At 40.6% G+C, this 16,589-nt stretch overlaps 1 protein-coding gene across 1 annotated transcript; it reads right to left on the reverse strand.

Moving 5' to 3' along the window:
* Window positions 1-306: 306 nt before the first annotated feature.
* ACTA2 (actin alpha 2, smooth muscle) lies at window positions 307-10,865 on the reverse strand. Its single transcript, XM_013946634.2, has 9 exons — window positions 10,766-10,865; window positions 8,019-8,174; window positions 6,144-6,272; window positions 4,456-4,566; window positions 3,901-3,985; window positions 3,651-3,812; window positions 3,200-3,391; window positions 2,067-2,248; window positions 307-1,275 (listed from the first exon to the last, which is right to left on the reverse strand). The coding sequence occupies exons 2-9, from the start codon at window positions 8,145-8,147 to the stop codon at window positions 1,132-1,134; spliced, it is 1,134 nt and encodes a 377-aa protein (XP_013802088.1). The 5' UTR covers window positions 8,148-8,174; window positions 10,766-10,865; the 3' UTR covers window positions 307-1,131.
* Window positions 10,866-16,589: the final 5,724 nt, after the last annotated feature.

The raw sequence follows: 16,589 nt of genomic DNA on the forward strand, positions 1-16,589 counted from the left end.
GCAAAGACCTTACATTCTGAAAGATAAGGAGGAACAGGCAAGTGAGGTAAACTGTTGGGTTTGAGGAAAGGAAACAGGGTACCAAAAATAAATAGCAGCCTGGATCCTGAATTCTAATAAATATAGATTACAGCAATTTCCTTAGAACTGACTTTTTCCAGGCCTCTCTCAGTGAATTCTTTATTTATATATACTTTTAAGACAGTAATACTGGCTTCAGCTTCTATACATGTATTTCTAGTTTAGCATCAGTTTCAATGTGTTTAAGACAATAACTGGAATCAGAAAAATCACAGAAAAAGAAAATAGTCTAAAATCATTTTATCTGCTTTGTTTACATTACCCCCAAAAAACAGTTCAAAAGAGAAAATATATTAAGCCAGCTTAATTATGCTTTAGGCCTTGCCAGGAATCACAACATAAAAATAATAGGTCTGCACTCACCCTGAGGGCATATAATAACAAAGTCATGTGTTCAGTCTAATGGCAGAGCTTGGTCATGCCCCCAAGGAGCAGGTTTAGTTTCTTTAAAGAGGAAGTACTGAATTGCTGTAGTATGTATCATACACCTCTGGGCCACACTTACACTAAAATAATTGGCATTTCCAGCGTGACAGCTGTGAATTAAGAAATGATGTAGATAGATAATTATTTCTGGATAGACCAGGTGCAAAGCAGGGTACATTGGCTCATCTTGATATCAGTCAGCTGTTCTGTGCCTTTGATGCTGCCCAGAACTTTGGAAGAATCAAGACTGGGTCTGCTTTCAGACAAGAATGTTTACTGAAGCTAGACACTGGCAATGTGCAGCCTGATAGCTGAGTGCTTTCTAACATTCATGACATTGAACAAAATGTACCACTTTTTCTATTAAGCCCAGCATAGTGTAGTAACAAATTCATGCCACGAGATGGAGCTTTAAACCAGTTGTAATGGTGTCTCCACAAATGCATGTCTCTTTCATAAAATAGGAGCAGCAATTTTGTAGCATATTTAAAATTTATTCCAAAAAAATACATAGTATCCAATTAACCAGAGTCATTATGATGAAGGATTTATGGAATGAAGTTATAAGAATGTATTTTCCTGAATACATTCACAGTAATACACTAAAGAGACATATAAAGCAATTTAAAAGCATTTGCGGTGAACAATGGATGGGCCTGCTTCATCATATTCCTGTTTGCTGATCCACATCTGCTGGAAAGTGGACAGGGAGGCAAGAATAGAACCTCCAATCCAGACGGAGTACTTACGTTCAGGAGGAGCAATAATCTGTTTAAGAAACAAAGGAATCAAATACAACCTTCCACTGTGAATAAAATACATTTGTTAAACAAAATTACTAAAGCAGTTATATTTGATGTTAATGAAAACACTGTATCTATATGCTAGTGTCATCCCTTCTATTACAGTTAGCCATTGCTGCAACCAATAAGGTTAGAAAGTTTATATTTAAGTCTGGGACTTAAATTCTCAATTTCTGACTGACTCAGCCTACCCAGCAAGAGTAGTGCATTTGCATATTCATGACTGGAAATTAGAAAAGGGAAGATTACTAGTTTGGAAACATGTAATGATAGCCAGGAGATCTTGAAAAAATAAGTGGCCTATGGAATGCTCTTGTTGGTACAGCCAATAAAATATTTGCAAAGCAAGGAAGGGGAGTTTGAGGCAGCAGAAAGAAGACCAGCTTGTCAGAGGCTTGCTCTTTTCTGATCCTGTAGACCAAGGAGAAAACCAGCATCTCCTCCCTCTCATCTCCATACTTCAGCCTAAAAGGGCTGAAGAAGCTAACTGAAGCCCCAGAGGAAAATTTATGCTTCTATTCCACAATATCCTTAGTCCTTGCTAGGGCAGTTTTGCAGGATTCAGCATGAATAAGAAAATGAGAGAAGCCTGTCTTTTACTAGCAACAAAGTTACTCAGGGTGATTAGTTGCAAGAACATATACTGACCATTAAAAATACCTACAAAGCAATTTGATAAGTGTTGCCATTTTTCATTAGATTTTTGACAACTTTGTACATGCCAACTCAAATAGTCTACAAATAATTGCACTGTACCTTGATCTTCATAGTGCTGGGAGCAAGAGCAGTTATTTCCTTCTGCATCCGGTCAGCAATGCCTGGGTACATTGTAGTGCCTCCAGACAGCACATTGTTGGCATAAAGATCCTTTCTGATATCTATGTCGCACTTCATGATGCTGTTGTAAGTAGTTTCATGAATGCCAGCAGACTCCATGCCTGGGGAAGTTAGAGCAGAACACTTAGGAAGCAACTCCATACAGTGACTTAAAATTGTTAACATAGAACCACCAACATGAAGTAAAGTGTCCCTCTGGGAGATGGGATGTCAGTCTTCAGTTGCTGTGGAAATCTGGAAAGTCATTCTGCAACTGCCTAAGTTATTTACTTAGGAGTTCCCTGGGGTACAGTCCTCCTCCACTCCTTACTTAAACATAACTCCTCCATAAAAAGAAAGCTGGGGTGGTGGAATAGTAGAGTTTCCAGTAAGCTCTTACAGACACCTCAAATGGCCTAAGAATTCCTTATATGGTTCTGGAATCATTTGTTTATTTATTTTTTTTTAATTGAGCCAGCTCAGAGACAGAACAGTCAATATGTCCTAATACCTCTAAGTATGCAACTACTTTATCTATTTCTGAGCTGAAATTCTGCCCATTGGCAGAACCTACACTGGATTCCTATGTGACCTCATTGCAAGCCTGCCTTCAACACTGTTGATTAGCATGGCATTAAGTTGGCTTTGCTCTGCAAATGTGAAGCACCATGGATTCAGGATTCCGAGCAGTCTTTTGGAAGAATAAAAGTAGTGTTCCCCTGCCCCCTGCAAGCACATTCAAACTACAATCCTCACACTGTTTAGAAAAGTGGCTCCGCAGCCGTACTTCTCACGGTAGCCAACTACACAACATACAAAATGGCGTGGGCCCAAAGCCAGAAGCAAGGAATAAACATTCAGGGTTTATTTTGGGAAAGTATTTTGCCTCACTGTTTGACATGAAGTTCCTCCCACTATATTAATAGTGCTGTTTTAAAATATTATTTTGTAATGGGCCCTAGGACATACTCATGTATAAGTCTAAGTGAGCTAGCAATAGGAAGGAATCAAAAGGAACAAGGGATTTGACAATTATGGGCAGTTTACCAAGGCAGAATAATCATTCAACCTACCAATAAAAGATGGCTGGAAGAGGGTCTCTGGGCAGCGGAAGCGTTCGTTTCCAATAGTGATCACCTGACCATCAGGAAGCTCGTAGCTTTTTTCCAGAGAGGAGGACGAGGCAGCAGTGGCCATCTCATTTTCAAAGTCCAGAGCCACATAACACAGCTTCTCCTTGATGTCACGGACAATTTCACGCTCCGCTGTTGAGAGGATTCAGTCTTTAAAATGGCATTCAGGGAGGACCCAGACATTTTGATACAGGTTGTTCCCTTTCATTCTCCCGCACTCTCCCCATTTTTTAAAGAAATTCTCTGCCAGACTTGCAGGGCAATTACAACTTTCCTGTTGGATTCCTTTGTGTTTCTAAGCAGCTACAGAACCACCACTATTCCTTCTAAGGCCATTAGAAACCTTACACATTAAAATAACTCTTCTCCTCAGTTTGCACTATGTCCTTACCAGTGGTCACAAAGGAATAGCCACGTTCTGTCAGGATTTTCATGAGGTAGTCTGTCAGGTCACGGCCAGCCAGATCCAGACGCATGATGGCATGTGGCAAGGCGTAGCCTTCATAAATTGGCACATTGTGGGTGACACCATCCCCAGAGTCAAGCACAATCCCTTTGAGAAGATAACACAAATTGTTCATTCTCAGATGCACAGGAACACACTTAGCTATTTAGGGTGCCTCTGCTGCCCAGAAGCCTACCTGTGGTACGTCCAGAAGCGTAGAGAGACAGAACAGCTTGAATAGCTACATACATGGCCGGTACATTGAAAGTCTCAAACATGATCTGAAATGCAGTTAAAATAGTTACCTTAACAATAGGGTTTGTAGTTTAGTTGAAGCAATATACTGAAAGAGAGGGAAAAGACAAGATTTTTATATTTCTTGATGGCCAGTAGTGGCAAGGAAGGAAAAACACATCTAAATCTAAAAATACTTGTTCTTTAAGGCATCTCTCTGTATCTGGCCCGGAACTATGATTTATGAGACACATGCACACATTAAAGATAATTTTGTAATAGGCCTGGGCCTTAAAAAAGATCAAGATAACAGCTTGGACAGACCTAAGTTCTCACATTCAAAACTGATTCAAAAAGAGCATGCAAATCTGACAGATGGTCACTATGCACTATTCCACCTTCCATAACTCAGTGATGTAGACAATTGGACAGTCAAGCTGGCATGACTAACTGTAATGATCAAGTTCACATCCTGCTGAATTCACAAAATTGGAATTATTCCATAGTATGAGCTTACCTGGGTCATTTTCTCTCGATTGGCTTTGGGATTCAGTGGTGCTTCTGTCAGCAGAGTCGGGTGTTCTTCAGGTGCAACACGGAGCTCATTATAGAAAGAGTGATGCCAGATCTGAGCACAATGGGAAAAGCCAAAGGAAAGAAACACCATCACCAACAGCTCAAAATCACTTCCAGTCAGCTACTGTGCTCCAGCACTCTGCCTACTAGAGAGAGGTTACTGATGTTTCACATGCAGTTGGTCTTATTGCCTTCATAGACATTACCAAAGTGACTGGAAAAAGAAAATCACTATCCTCAGGTTTTACTGCTAGTAATATATTACTTTTAAAAAGACACACAGGTTAATGAAAATAAATATGCTATTCTTACAGTAGAAGAGACAGAGCAGGACAGATTTGATTGCAGCAAGGTTATTTCACTCTACATTGCTCTTCAAACATAATACGAAAATGTGGATCCTGGTTCTGTTTGGATTCTTTTGCTCCATCCTGGCCTTCTGCTGATTTACATAAATCAAGGGAACTGTCTTATTTCAGGTCAAAAAAGGAAAATCCATGAGCCAATAGCATTAGGACCCAGGTGTACAAACACATTTTTTTTTCCATCTTTTAAACAAACTCTCAAGAAGCAATACCAATACTGATTGGAAGTGAAATACTTTCCCAGCACCTCTTAAAAGATGTTTATTCCAGAACAGACAAAGACCCCCGCAGTGGAGTTCAATAGATAATGGGTCTCTTGAAGACAGTTTCTTCTTTTGGTTTGTAGAGGTCAGCCCAAGAATTCATAATAAAAAAATGAAAGCAAATGTTTTGCAGGGCTAATAGTCAACATGTATTTATCACCTCCTCGTGACTAACTCATATTCTTATCAGCCATAAAATCTGAGGCCAAGTGGGCTGCAATGAGGAAGCTAACACACCAGTAAGAAGTCAACCATAACAGAGTTTCTAAATACCAAAACAGGTTTGTTAAGCTTGTTTTCAAGCTGGTGGTGATTACAGAGTAGTTTGTTGGTTAAGTCTCTGAAAGATTTTGCTATCTTCCCCAATAAAGCCTATGATGCTATGAGAATCAGTAAGTCCTGTGTGGCTCCACACTCTTCTGCAATGTGTTGTGCTGTCCTGACCACTCTGAATAGCTCTAGCTCCACAGCACAACATTAAGTAGAGATACCACCTTATTTATTTCAACAGTGCAGCCTATCACAAGACACATGGCTCTGAATGCCTTTCATCCAAATACTCTCTCTGAAATGGATTCATTTCATCTCAGTATTGCTAATCTGTCAAACATTAAAATGTACATCTGTAAGCAGTGCCTTTCATATCAAAATTACATACATGCTTCAGAGTTTTGCAAGAACAGAGATACCTTTTTCAATTCCATTTCCTCACTAACAAATTGAGGATATTGATATTTTTTGCTTTACAATAGTTAGCAAAGATGTGTAGCTAAGACTGGAGGAGGAAAACTCCTAACAACTATTTTGATGTATTCCTAGTGATACTTCAGCTTTAGACGCACATTAACCTTTGCTAGTCTGGCTTCAGTTGCTAACAAGCTTCTGACTAAACTATACTTGATAGTGTGACACTTCGATCTACAATTTACTGGGTAATCTGTCAACATTAGGTTCAAGTAGGCCTACCAGTGATACACATCATTTTTTCAATGCTGAAATACCTTCTCCATGTCATCCCAGTTTGTAATGATGCCGTGTTCTATGGGGTATTTCAAGGTCAAGATTCCTCTCTTGCTTTGAGCCTCATCGCCTACATAGCTGTCTTTTTGACCCATGCCAACCATCACACCCTATAAAATGACAGAAAAGGAGTTAGTCTCTCAAGGAGAAGTGTAACAAAGTAGTTAGAACAAATTATTTAGAACATTAGCTGTCAGATAACCCCAGTTGCCAATGACAGTAGTTACAAAATACTTTATGAAAGCTAATGACTGCAGAATTACTCATTGTTCTTCAATTTCCAAAATTAAATTTTTAGTTAACTTAAACCTCTGAAGTTCATGTTTGTACTACATTTTAAGTAAGCAGCACAAGTACAATGTTAAATTCATCAAGATAATGTAGAACAATAGGGTTGACTTAATGAACGTTATTATTTAGGGATGAACTGTCTGCTAAAGTATCATAAAGTGGAGTTAAAGTGGAAAGCAAAGTTGTGCCATCTAACAGTCAAGAGTGAGCAATATACACTTTACATTTCCCAAAGCTCAAATTTCAGTGTTTTTTAATCTTGTTTTATTTTTGAACACTAAAATATTGCCCTTGGAAATACAGGCAATTTAAATCTACTGGTATAGGCTTCATTTTAGGTATTTTCATGGATCCTGTAGTGGTCCATGGACCAGAAGTCAAAAACTGCTTTGGATATGCTGTAGTCTCTTACTACATTGAGGTTAGAAATACTGGAAAAAATAAATGTACACTAGGATGCTTTGACTGCATTATGCTCTTATCAGAATTTAGTGATTATATGCTCCAAACCTTGTCTTCTCTAAACTGTCCTGTCTTGGAAACAGGCAACCTGGATTTGCAATTTATGATGGGATGATCTTTTCATCAGGAGACTAATGCCATCTGTGATTTGTGGTCAGGAAAGAGAGGTTCTAGAAATCTGCAGTATTTTTTTCCCCACCATGACTGTGTGGCTTATTTTTGAACAATTAATACCATTCACACTGTCTATAGAAAATGGTATTTGATTATATTTTTAAATTATGGTAATGCCCAGAGGCCTCAGTTAGACCTCCAGGTCCTATGCTGAAAGATACATTTCTCCTGCCCTGAAGAGCTTAAAATGTACTTCCTATGTATATAAGTGCCACCCATATTAAAACCAGTTTACCTGTTTTCATTTTACCAGGTCCTTGGATGGCATAGAAGCAGTTAGGTGGATCTTAAAACCCAGCAGCCAGTTTCATTTTTTGTGGCCTAGCCAAACTGCTTTTGTTCATGCTAATGATGATCTGGCTCAAAATTCTCCATATTTAACGTCTCAGTATTTTTTAAACTGATAAAACAGACTGGAATGCATCACAGGCTCAACTGCAAACCTTGAAGCTATAGAAACTCAACCCTAGACAGGTACTCATTTGTGATACAGCTAAATGAATCAAGTCAGGAAGGTTAACAGGAAGCTGATGGAAAAAATCTCCTTCCTTCCGTATTCTCTCCACATCATTTATCACCAACTTTTACAGCAGTCAAAATTTCCAGACAGTTCTCTGTAGGGTTTGTTTGTTTTTGAAATTTGCTTTACTCAACAAATTCTCCAGGTGACCTAAAATTAAGGGCAGGGAGAAGAGGATATAGAAGGAAGTGAAAAATTTTAGGATTCTGCTGTCAAGGAAAGAGATGTGGCTGGATGCAAGTAGGTGCACTGCTAGACTCCTTTTGCCTGGAGACGCTGTGTTACACAGACTGCTCAGGGCTGGGCTAGCCCCAGACACAGGAGAGGGTGGATCTGGGATGGAGACCTGGGCACAGGGCAGCAAGGCCTTCTAGAAACCCAATAGGGAATAGCCAAACCAGCTCATTACCTGGTGCCTGGGACGACCCACAATGGAAGGGAAAACCGCTCTTGGAGCATCATCCCCAGCGAAGCCGGCTTTACAAAGCCCTGACCCGTTGTCACAAACAAGGGCAGTGCTGTCCTCTTCCTCACACATCTTCTATGTCAATGTCCTCAGGCTCTCCTGAGAGAAAACAGCCCTATGAAACAGCAGGAAAAGAATAATAAAAAAAACACACTCAGGTACCACTCCTGAAGGCAGAGACTACTGTATGAAAGGGACCAGCAGGGACCAGAAAGGGACCTGGTTTGGTAAGAACAAGGCCAGGAGGGCACAGGAGGGAAGAAACTTCCTTTTGAAAGCGCAAGAGTTTTTGACCACGTTGGCAGGAGGGCTGTATGCACAAGAGCTTATTCAAGGGGACTCCAAAGGAGGCTTCCAGTCTCGCTGCATGGACAGACAGACCATTAGCAAATGTTATCTAAATAGCAAATGTTTATCTAAATTTGGTCAAAAAATCCACTGCTGGGGCAGGGGAAATAAATAAAAGAATGCTGGACTGACAGCTGCAAAAAAAAAGATCCCTTTACATCAGATTCAGCACAACACTCCCCACTTTTCTATCATCCTGGCAGAATTCTGGCCCATGTGGAAAGCCTTTAAAGGTAAGAGCACTTCACCTTCGCCATTCAGTCTTGGGCTTCTGCAAGACAAACTACATTAAATATTAGTCAGGTACCAGCGGTATTTTAACGATACAGATATTAACCCACTGTGTCAAGATGGCCAATTACATTTACATTTCCCCTTTTAAAAGAGAAGAAATGTTCCTAATAAAAAAAATTAAAAAAAAGCAAGCTTTTTCCAACCTTCCTCTAGCCATTCAGAAAAAAGATTCTGCCTTTAGAATCAAGTTGGGGAAGTATGTGTTTTAAAAACAGGCCATAGCATATGCTCCATCAACATTTCAAAACAGCTAATAAACTGCATTTGTAAAACGGCAAAGCAATTTATGTTGGCTCTCTGACTCAGTAGAACAGAAACTGTTTTCCCCCTCAGGCAACAGAAGATAGCATGTGTAATAAAAATGCTTCGAAGGGTTTGTATTAAAGTCAGTTATAGAAACAATCACTGAATACCAAGACTTGAGAACTATTTGCCCACAGTTTATACTGTGGTAGGGGAATCCCTTGACTAGTTCTGAGCCTAGGCTTGCAGGCAGAGTTCAGCAAATTGCAATGTGTTAACAGCTAAAGGAGACAGCTGTGATCCACAGATCCAGCTGACTCCACACACAGTCACTGAAATCATCTGCCACAGGAATGCTGGAAGTGCAGAATGAAGAGGGGGACAGGCCAGGTTTAGCCTCTACAACAGATGGAAGAAACATGGACAGTTCTCCCAAATCCTCCTTTTGAGATACTCTGTCACCCCACAGCCAGGCAGTCCAGGGACATGGCTGCAGCACAGCTTCTGCAGGCTGCATGGGCATAGCTTATGGCAGGCACGGATAGGGAAATCCTGACCTGATGTGCTCCAGGTATTTTATTGTTTTTACTAGGAATGGAGACTAGGATGCAGTTTTTCCATTTATTAAACTCTTGAGAAAACAGGTTCTTTATGTTCAAACATTTACTCAATGGAGTACAATTGTTATCTAACATGAATGAACAGACTGGTTTAGACAAACCATTTCCTAATTAGGAAATAGGCTTTTCAACCATCTGTTTTTGGAACAGAGTTCAAGGTCAGGGGGTTTGCTCAAACCAATGCAGCTAATGCAATGCCAAAAATCACTTGGGGGAGGGAAGAGGAGGGGGCAGGAAAGGCTACATTTCTGAGCTTAGTGAACTCTAAATGAAAACCATATTTAGTAATAAAGCACAAAAAGTTGAAGAAATCAAAGCTGAATGATTTCAGACAGGGTGCTCTCCTGCCAACCAGTGAGTTACAGCTCAGGATTGCCATAGCATGCAACAGTAACATCCTACAGCAGCAAGTATCACTCAGCACTGGGGAATAAAGGTAATTTTTTCTCTCAAATAATTAATACAGTATTTAGCCTCTTACTTCTACCTGTTTTCTATCTAAAGACAGCCAGTCGCCTCACCAAACTCCACAGCAACCTGTTGAAAGAACTCCAGCCCCACGAGAAATACTGTGTGTAACCTGTCCCTTAAAGAAATGTTTGGCATTTTGCAGGACAGTGGTTTCATGCACATAGAGACAAGGACAAATACACAGGCATCCTCATTGTATCATATTAGATACTGCTATTTTGCACGCTTCCCAGCTCTTTTACAGTCACATTCCCCCAAAATACTTTCTTAAAACATGCCACCTTACACTGAGTTAATAGCATTGAAGCAAACCTGCTAAAAAACCCTACTACACAGCAGGCAAATCCACCCCATGCAGAATCTCATTCTGTCCAAAACTAATACCCCAGGGTCACACAGGTTAATTTGAACATGAACGCAACCATAATTCCAGTGGTGGCATTACACAGTCTTTATCTTTACACTATTGCTTGAGTGTCGGTGGAATAGGCAAAATCATGAGGTAGAACTTTATTTCCCTTTCAAAAGGGCTATGAAAATAAAGACAATGCAGCATAGATATTACAAGCAATTCAAAATCAATTCATCTCTCATAAGAAACGCATAAGCAGAGTACAGCACAACAGTACATCCTCCTGAACAGCTTCCATTTGACCGTATTTAATAAAAGTCCTCCAGAAATCTGTCAGTTGCTGTTGGTTCAATCCCACTTACCCTGACAGTGCTTGGCTGGGGGTAGCTGCTCTGGGATGGTGCACTGTGTATCTGAAAGCTCTGAGGTTATATAGCCCCTTCAGTTCTTCTCCTCCCACCAGCCTCCCAAACAAGGAGCAGAGACAGACAGAGACAGAGCTGAAGTCTCTAACAAAACCATATAGGGACCTTATTACAAAAACCTCTAATCTGGGTGGCCACAGGCCCTGGGTCTCTTCCACTGCATTCCAGTGCAGAGCTCATGAAACAGGAGGAGACTTTCAGCTGTGTAAGATAAACACTTTAAAACTTCAGGAGAGCTGCTAAAATGCACTGAGACAGAATGTGCCCATGATAGCCACCCTCAGGCCAAAATAGCATGTGTTCAAACAAAAGAGGTCTAGGCCTCCATAGTAACAACCAAGAGATAGAGTGAAAATTTGGAATAGCAGTCATTTATAATAGGGAAGGTTTTTTTAACAAAACACTTGGCTTTCATTAAAGATTGCGACAAAGACAATGAAAATATTTCTGCTAAGCTAAACTGCTGCTGAATTTTGCTACAAATTCTCTTTAAAAGCTTGATATTTTGGTTTGTATGCTAAATATTGCCCACAGGCTTAGGCATAACAGAGAGTACGTGCTCATGAGTAGGGGTAGAGTGAAGTCTTGGCAGGCTGAGAAAATGTTTTTTTAAAAGATTGTTATAATCCCCTTTGGGTTATGGTGGGTTAGAATCAATCTTCCTTCTCTGTCAAGTTTGTTTCCAAATGCTAGTAACTGTGGGCCAACTTCATCCTAGTGTAACTCCACTGATGCCACAAATTTGGATGGCTCTAAATTGACATCTCAAACACATTCATGATAAAGTTGCTGAATTTTATAACCATCAGCTAGCTTTGCAGCTGAACGTATTTTTAGCAGATAAAGCAAGGGTTCTCACTGTACAAGTTATTTTCAGAGCAGGACTGGATTTTTACAGCTGTAGCCAGCTGTTCTCCAGACAGACAGGCTCTAGTGGAGAAGCCTTTTCATGGTCAACAACGTATTATCATTAGGTTTGTACTAAAGATCAAAAATCAGCATTTCTAAACTGCATTACTAAACCATTTTCAATTCAAAATTGCTCTACACACAGAAGCTAAGACAGACGTATGGTAAGAATCCAGACGGGCTCCTTGCTTTATGAGTCTTGTTACAATGGGGGAGGGAGGGGTTCATGTGGTTGCTGCCTAACTGAGTAGTCTTAATGCAAGAAAACCTCCCATTCAACCGCAACAGGAGTTTTTCTAGTGTATAGACTTGAGGCTTAGACCACTAGCAGAGATACCAGAATTATGGATTGAAGACCAAAAGGAATTTAACTTTTAAGGAAAGGAACTTTTAAGGAATGCATTTGCCTTTGAGGGTCAGAAACAGAAGCTTACAAGTGTTAGAAGATGAGCCATGCAAAAGCGATTTATTATTTCACTTCCAGCATCTGGGCAAAAGATAAGAGATATTTTAAAAGGAAAAAAAGGGGGGGGGGGAGGAAAAAAAAGAGGTAAGCAACCTACAATAGAGGATATTTACAGATCCTTCCTTACATAACTCCAACTGTCTCTTAAAGGACAGCAAAAACCAAATACTTTGTCTTCAAACAACACTCAAGAACATAGCTGACAATACCTTTACATACCTTGCATAGAACTGTATTAGATCAGGGAACTCAGATCAAGGAGAAGGAAAATTTCACACAGCAGAACCCTCCACTGCAATATTATCTGTCTGATTTTGATACAAACATCAATCTTATACCCCCTAGATGGGAGCAGGTTTTTAGAAGTGTAATCTACTACTTCTCCTTGGAAATTCCAAGATCAAGACACAGATACAAAAGAATCCAAAGTCCTCACCTCAATGAAAAGAGGTTCACTCACCTAAAAAAGTTTACTGACAATGATGCACTTGTGGATACAGTATATATGGGATTTCAGAGCCAAGTAAACAACCCTTCAGCCGGACTGGCAAACAATTCATGTTGCACCTTAGCAGAGCTAGAAATAAAGACAACACTTTTCTACAGAAGAGCTCTCCAAATATTACAGCAGGCAACGGCCATGCAGATATCACAGAAAGTTTCATCTCTCTGTTAAGCTTCATCATAGTTGCTGTAAAGTTAGCCTGCTGGGTACCACAACTAACGGTGGTGGTGATGATGGCAGTGGCGATGACAGCAGTGGCAGCAGCTTGGCTGCTACAAGGACTGGTCATTCGGGTGGGGATTCCACATCACTTTGAAATATCTTGCTTATTATGGGCACCAAACGTTTGGGAACCCTGGCTCTCAAGGTGCTTATGAAAAAGACAGCTGACACAAAGACTCATTCAGAGGAGGCAGTTGTTAGTAAGACAGTACGAAAAGAACACCAGTTGTTGGATATCTGCTAGAGACAGAGCTATTCACACGAAAGGGAGAAGTAAGCCCAGAGCCTGCGTAGTAATGAATACAGAGGAACAGCACTGCAAAAGTCTAAAGACGCTGCACAATCGAGCCTCCAGCATACAATGGAGAGGCAGCGCTCAGCACGCAGCTTGTCTCTGGGGTATGACGCTATGGAAGGTCCTGGGCAGGAAGGAAGGAAGGCAAACAGGTGAACTATGCAAGGAAATTAGGTCAGTCCAGCATGAGGGACATTAGAGAATATAAGATTTTTTTTTTTCTTTTTAGTGATGCCATGCTCAAGTTATGATCACACAGATATCATTAAAGACACATGGGGAAAAAAAAAGGATATTACTAGTTTACACCTTTTTTCTCAACAACATAGGTAATTGCTGGGGCGGGAGGGAAGGGGAGGAATTTACTTATTTATTTGGCATGAGATGGGAATAAGAGCCTAAACAGAATGGAGCAGAATGAAACTTCCCAGAACCGAACCTAAATGCTGGGGATCAAATTTGTAAACTTGCCTCCATGGCTATAGGCACATATCAGCTTAGCCCATACCTCTTATGGGTTTTGGAAGCAAAAGAACACGATACCACTCCTAAAAGTAGCTTAGCTCCCCATCTGGAGGCCACTTCCATCACCACTTTTTGCTGCCCATCTTCCAGTACTTAGCCTGCTCATTACTATTGAAACTGCCACAGCATGATTTGCCCTGTATGTTTATACTCCAAGGTTTTAGTTCTTTCATTGTGTCTGTAGCCTAAAACTGTATGTTTTGTACTTGGTTTCCCAACAGATCTTTTCTGTTTATCCATGCTAGACCCTTCTGCAGCCTCCAACACAGGAGCATGCCTGCAGTATGATCAGAGAAAGGAAAATAACTGGAAAAAGTCATTTTGCCTTTTTCTTTCACACCCTTTTCCGTGCTCTCTTTAGAGTGATACCAGCCAAGCTCCCACACACATCAGGAGCTTCCCCATTGACTTCAAGTATCTTTCAAGACATTGATGCAACCAGTTACCAGTTTCATATATAAAGTTCATGGTTTTTTTCAGGAACCTGTGCAGATTGTGGTATGGACAGAAAATGTGCTCAGGACTTCATGTCAGCAGGAGCTATATAGCCACTACGCCTAGGATATGGGTTGCAGCTGTCCTGAAGAATGCAGGCTCAGAGGCCACGCATTAGTTAGTCAATGCCATACTTTTTTGGTAAAGGAGGGCAGAAGCTGCAGTCTTATCCCCACTGTTAGAGAAAACCGGGAATAAAGTAACCCCTTTACTCATAACATTACAAGCCATTACTTTATAAGGGAAAGCAACTTCTCAGATGTGTGTAGAGACCTTCCTGCTTAGATCTAATTGGCTGTTTAGGAATGAGGCTCTGCTAAATATGTCTCTGGCTCCTTTTTATTTGGGGATTCCTTTCATCTTCATAGCATTAACAGAATCTCTAAATGTTTTGGTTTGTCTGGCTTCAGGCCCTCTCCTCTATCTCATTGATAGGCTTTACACTTCTTTTCCCCCTTCTCAGGAAGGCAGGAAGGAATAAGCTTTAGCAAGCAGGAAAGTCCTTCTAATAACCTGATTCATTGCAGCTGTCACATCATATGCATCTGTAAAGCATCAGATCAGCTATAAGCGGTCAGATACATTGACTAGCTTTCTCTGTGATTGCCAGGCTCTTACACCGGCCTCTCCCTAACATCCAAGGCAAAATGGCTCTAATCAGTCTCAAGACTACCACTCAGATATGGCAGTTCTTTTCAACTTATAAAGTTTTGAAAACAGTTTTGCCAGTGCTGTTCAAGAGCTAAAGGATATGGAGTTCTCCTGACATGCCTCTTGGGTGGGGTAACAAAGCATGTTATTTCACAACCTCCCTTCATCTTCTTGACAGGATATCTTTCGCTATGATAATGTTAAGTAAAGCTGCTCCTAATTCAAAATCAAAGGAACATATGCAAAACTAAAAATGAGTTAATAGTTCCCTTCCCATACTTCTTATATAAATAAATGGAACACAAGAATGAGCCCTGCTGGGTCAGGCTGATCTCCAGCTAGTCTAGTATACTGTCTCTGAGATTTCCTGAGAGCAGATGCTTAGGAAAGAAAGGGGACGTCTACAGTCATAATTTTCTCCATATATCCTCCCAGCTTCCTTATGTGCAGCATAAGGATTTCCTGAGACAGGAGATTGTACCTATATCTTCATGTGTAATAGATGTTAACAGATTTTTCTTCCATAAATCTAATGTAAACACATAGTTTTGTCCTCCTTGATTTTCTGTGAAAATAAGCTATACATTTAATCTGCAAGGCACCATCCATAGCTCAGACTCTAATTGGCATGGATATGCCTCAGCGTTAGAAAGAAGACATCAAATGTATCTCAAGGATTTCCAAAGGAACACAGTCTTTACACCTGGAGCTGCAAATCCACCAGAAATCCCAGATAAGTACTCAGGCTGCTAGCCAAGGCTGAGCTCTGCCCTACTATGGGTAAACTCTTAGCAGTGCCTCAGTACCTAGTTTACAGTTTATGCAGACATACCTGCTCTAAATGACACCGTAGACAAGGCTTCATGACAATGTTACACTATCATGTCTCTTTCTCCCTCTCATTACACCCATAGCCTAAAACTGTATGTTTTGTATTTGGTTTCCCCTGAGATCTTGCCTCTTTGCCCAAGCTAGATCCTTCTGCAGTCTCCAGCATCAGCAATACGCATTGGTGCATCTCCTAGGAGCTCAGAGGGAACAGATCAGAACTGCTCTGGTAACATGCTATCTAAATTTGTCCAAATAATAAATGAGAATTTCCCACCATATTATTATGAAAAACAAGCACTGTACTTCTAAGGAACTACGACCTAAAAGGTCTGTGCAATGGGGCAAGCAAACAGGAAAGAACAGAAGTGCCTCTTCCTCTCTTCCCCTCACAACAACTTTTGAGCTCCCTGACCAATGTTGCACCAGACTGAGAGCAATAGGGACACCAAGTTCCCACCACACATTTGGAAACAGGTGACTGGGTAGAAACAAGCCCTACTATTATCCCACCAAAGGAAAGGTTTAAGGGTGAGCTTGCACATTATGAGAAACCAGATAGTACGCATCAGCGAAATACGCTAGAAGCAGGTTTCCTAAGACTCTTACTCACACATTAAAACTGTGAACTATTATTATGACTAGTTATATCACAAGCTTTACAAGTTTAAGTGCCTATATTAGTCATTAGGCTGCCCCTCCAGTGAACAACAAGGAAAAGCATGTCTAAGGGGGAATTTCTTTCACTACTGCATTTAATAATTTTCTGTAATGTCAGAATTTCACTCCTGTTTTTCTGACCAACACACAGCTTCGTTGCATATGTGCTCTGGATGACAAAAAACTATGGAGAGTTTCTCTCACC

This window comes from Apteryx mantelli, chromosome 7, assembly GCF_036417845.1.
Source record: "Apteryx mantelli isolate bAptMan1 chromosome 7, bAptMan1.hap1, whole genome shotgun sequence".
NCBI lineage: Eukaryota > Metazoa > Chordata > Aves > Apterygiformes > Apterygidae > Apteryx > Apteryx mantelli.